At 33.1% G+C, this 2,500-nt stretch overlaps 1 protein-coding gene across 15 annotated transcripts in view; it reads right to left on the bottom strand.

Annotated features, from left to right (window-relative positions):
• Nucleotides 1-177: 177 nt before the first annotated feature.
• The window catches only part of LOC119576180, a 296,990-nt gene continuing 294,667 nt past the window's right edge, over nt 178-2,500 (bottom strand). For 7 of the 15 annotated variants that reach the window (XM_037923755.1, XM_037923761.1, XM_037923766.1 and 4 more), the window contains one exon: nt 2,346-2,452. In XM_037923755.1, coding sequence (XP_037779683.1) covers nt 2,346-2,452 — 107 coding nt within the window. Of the gene's footprint in view, nt 2,453-2,500 lie in introns of all 15 variants that reach the window. The other 8 variants (XM_037923763.1, XM_037923754.1, XM_037923767.1 and 5 more) reach the window with 2 other exon arrangements.

Below are 2,500 nucleotides of genomic sequence, written 5' to 3'. Positions count from 1 at the left end.
CTCTCTTTCTTTCTCTGTATCTTCTTTTGTATCTCTTCGATCTCTTCTTTTTCTGTATCTCTTTCTCTCTCTCTCTCTCTGCCAATCTGTACCTGGGTGTACATGTTAATCATAACACTGTTTCAAGCTTAGACTGGGTTAAAATTTCATATGAAAGAAAAGGTAAAAATACACAAATTGGAGCAATTGAATTTATTGCACAATACAATCTTTTGTACAGATTCCAAAAAATAGTACTGGCAATATACAGTAAATATCTTTTGTAAAAAATACACAAGTTTGAGAGCAGTTAAAATATACATTATTATGTATAACCAACAGCATACAATCTTCCTGACAATCCTTACATTATTATTGAAGGCATAGAAAAATCATCCCACTGTATTCAACAAAGATCTTTCCTTATTTTCTGGCAGTCTTCACCACAACAGTAATGAATTAAGATATTCTGAAGAAAAATTACCATATGACAATATTATTATTGCTTAAGATATGTTGGAATATTAACTAAATCATAAAGTGAGTAATAAGGGATGCCATATTTTAAAGCTAGAGTTTGACATTTCAAGCTTTTTTTCTTCTTTTTTTTTTTACCTACAAAAATCATAAATTGAATGTTTATATAAACATAATACTTACGAGGCAAAATTCAGTTTTCACCTAAAAATGTACTTCCAATAAAAAAACTCTATCAACTAATCCTAGTGTATCATACTATTTACATAAAACTTTCATATATTGCAGCCGTTTATCAGTCCAAAGGATTGAGGAATCACAGAGTAACTATACACAGAAATTCTATACCAAAATGGTATGAACACCAAGAGGAAAGGAGTCTGAATACAAGCATGTAGGGGAAATCTAGCAACAAACAATCTTCATTAAAATTAATAATAAAAATAAAACACAGAACTAACAAGTATGATACACACATACATTTAACAATACTATTGAAATCCTAAGTGACTGACAAACCAGCTTCAGTTAATGTGGCACCGAGACTGGATTCGAAGGTCTATGAGTTAGCTTATCTCATTGGTAGTACAGTACAGACATGTCAACATTCACCATAAAACTGGAGATAAAGAAATCAATTTTCAATACCATTTGGAAGCTCAAGTATATGAACACTACAGTTTTCAAAAAGTCCTTTCTTTATTCTGAAAAAGGGGAAAGACTTCACCTTTCAGTCTCTTGGAAAGTTTATCCTCAGCATTGCACTTTTTTTTTTTTTTTTTTTTTTTTTCTTTATTATTATGAATGAAAGCTAAATTTACACATGAAGCTTTTTAAAGTGTTAGGAAAGTCACTCATGGAAGAACAGCTTAATGCAGAACTCTCACTGGCATCCAAACAAGGAAACATTTGAAGGTCCAAGCATTTCTTACAGTATGTAAGGATATGGCAGCCAAACAAAAGGAATTAAAACCAAAATGTCCATTGTATCACATTTAGTCAACATAATGAAGCCATCCATCTTCAGTCACACTTGGCACGTTTTTAATTTAGTTTTCCATAAGGCAGTTTTTCATGTATACACTATGTGATTCCTTACCAGGAAACGTGTATTTGATGATGGTTGCATAAATGCTCAGAAAATATTTTGAAAATATTTTGCTTTTGGATTTTATTCTTTTAAATTTTTGTCTAAATCATCGAAGGCTCTTCACTTTTCACAAAAACAAAAACCCATACTCTCTCACTTCAAACTCTTAACACTGCTTTCAATCCTTCAAAAGTAATGTCTGTTCTGAGGAAAAAAACTTCTTCAGTTTATAATGTACAATGTTGATTTACATCTACACCAAGCTGCAACTGCATAATTCATCAGTCAAATAAACATTTTCACACATTACATTTTATCAGAATGGTGAATGATGTCCCCAATGCATCAAATGTCAAATCTATATTCTGAAAGAACATATCTTCAGAAGAAAAAAAATCTGATACACTTTCACAGACAATAATGTCATGAATAATCATAAAAACAAACTTTCACAATCTAAGTGAACGCATCACATCGTCTAGTACATTAAACCTGAAGGAGACTCCGGAAGCCTATGTTACTCACTATACATCTCCTTCAGACAGTCAAGACCATCACACTTGAAAACAGGGAGAACATACAGCACTACTATTTTTTTATTTATTTTTTTTTATATACTATGTAGGACTTTCACTCTATCAAAACATTTTTGTTGTGTCATTATCACTCGCATCCTGTTTTAAAAATAACACGTTAGACTAGGCTGCTGTTCTTGTGCCCCCCCCCCCCCCTATGGAAACCAATCTGTAGAGAAATTGCTTCCGAGGTATCCCAGACAAGGAAGTTGGGGTCTGGTTGTCTAGACGAGGTAGTTTTCCCGCTGCTGCACAAGAGGAAGAGGCTGCATTGGTGACAGGTCATCGTCGGAAGAACTAGGTTGCTTGGTCAGCATTGTAAGAGCTCGTACTATTTTCCGCATGAAAGAGAAAGAAATGGAAAATTAGAACAAATGCC

The sequence above is a fragment of the Penaeus monodon genome, chromosome 8 (assembly GCF_015228065.2).
Source record: "Penaeus monodon isolate SGIC_2016 chromosome 8, NSTDA_Pmon_1, whole genome shotgun sequence".
Taxonomy (NCBI): Eukaryota; Metazoa; Arthropoda; class Malacostraca; order Decapoda; family Penaeidae; genus Penaeus; species Penaeus monodon.
This window is presented reverse-complemented; position numbering and strand designations above follow the sequence as displayed.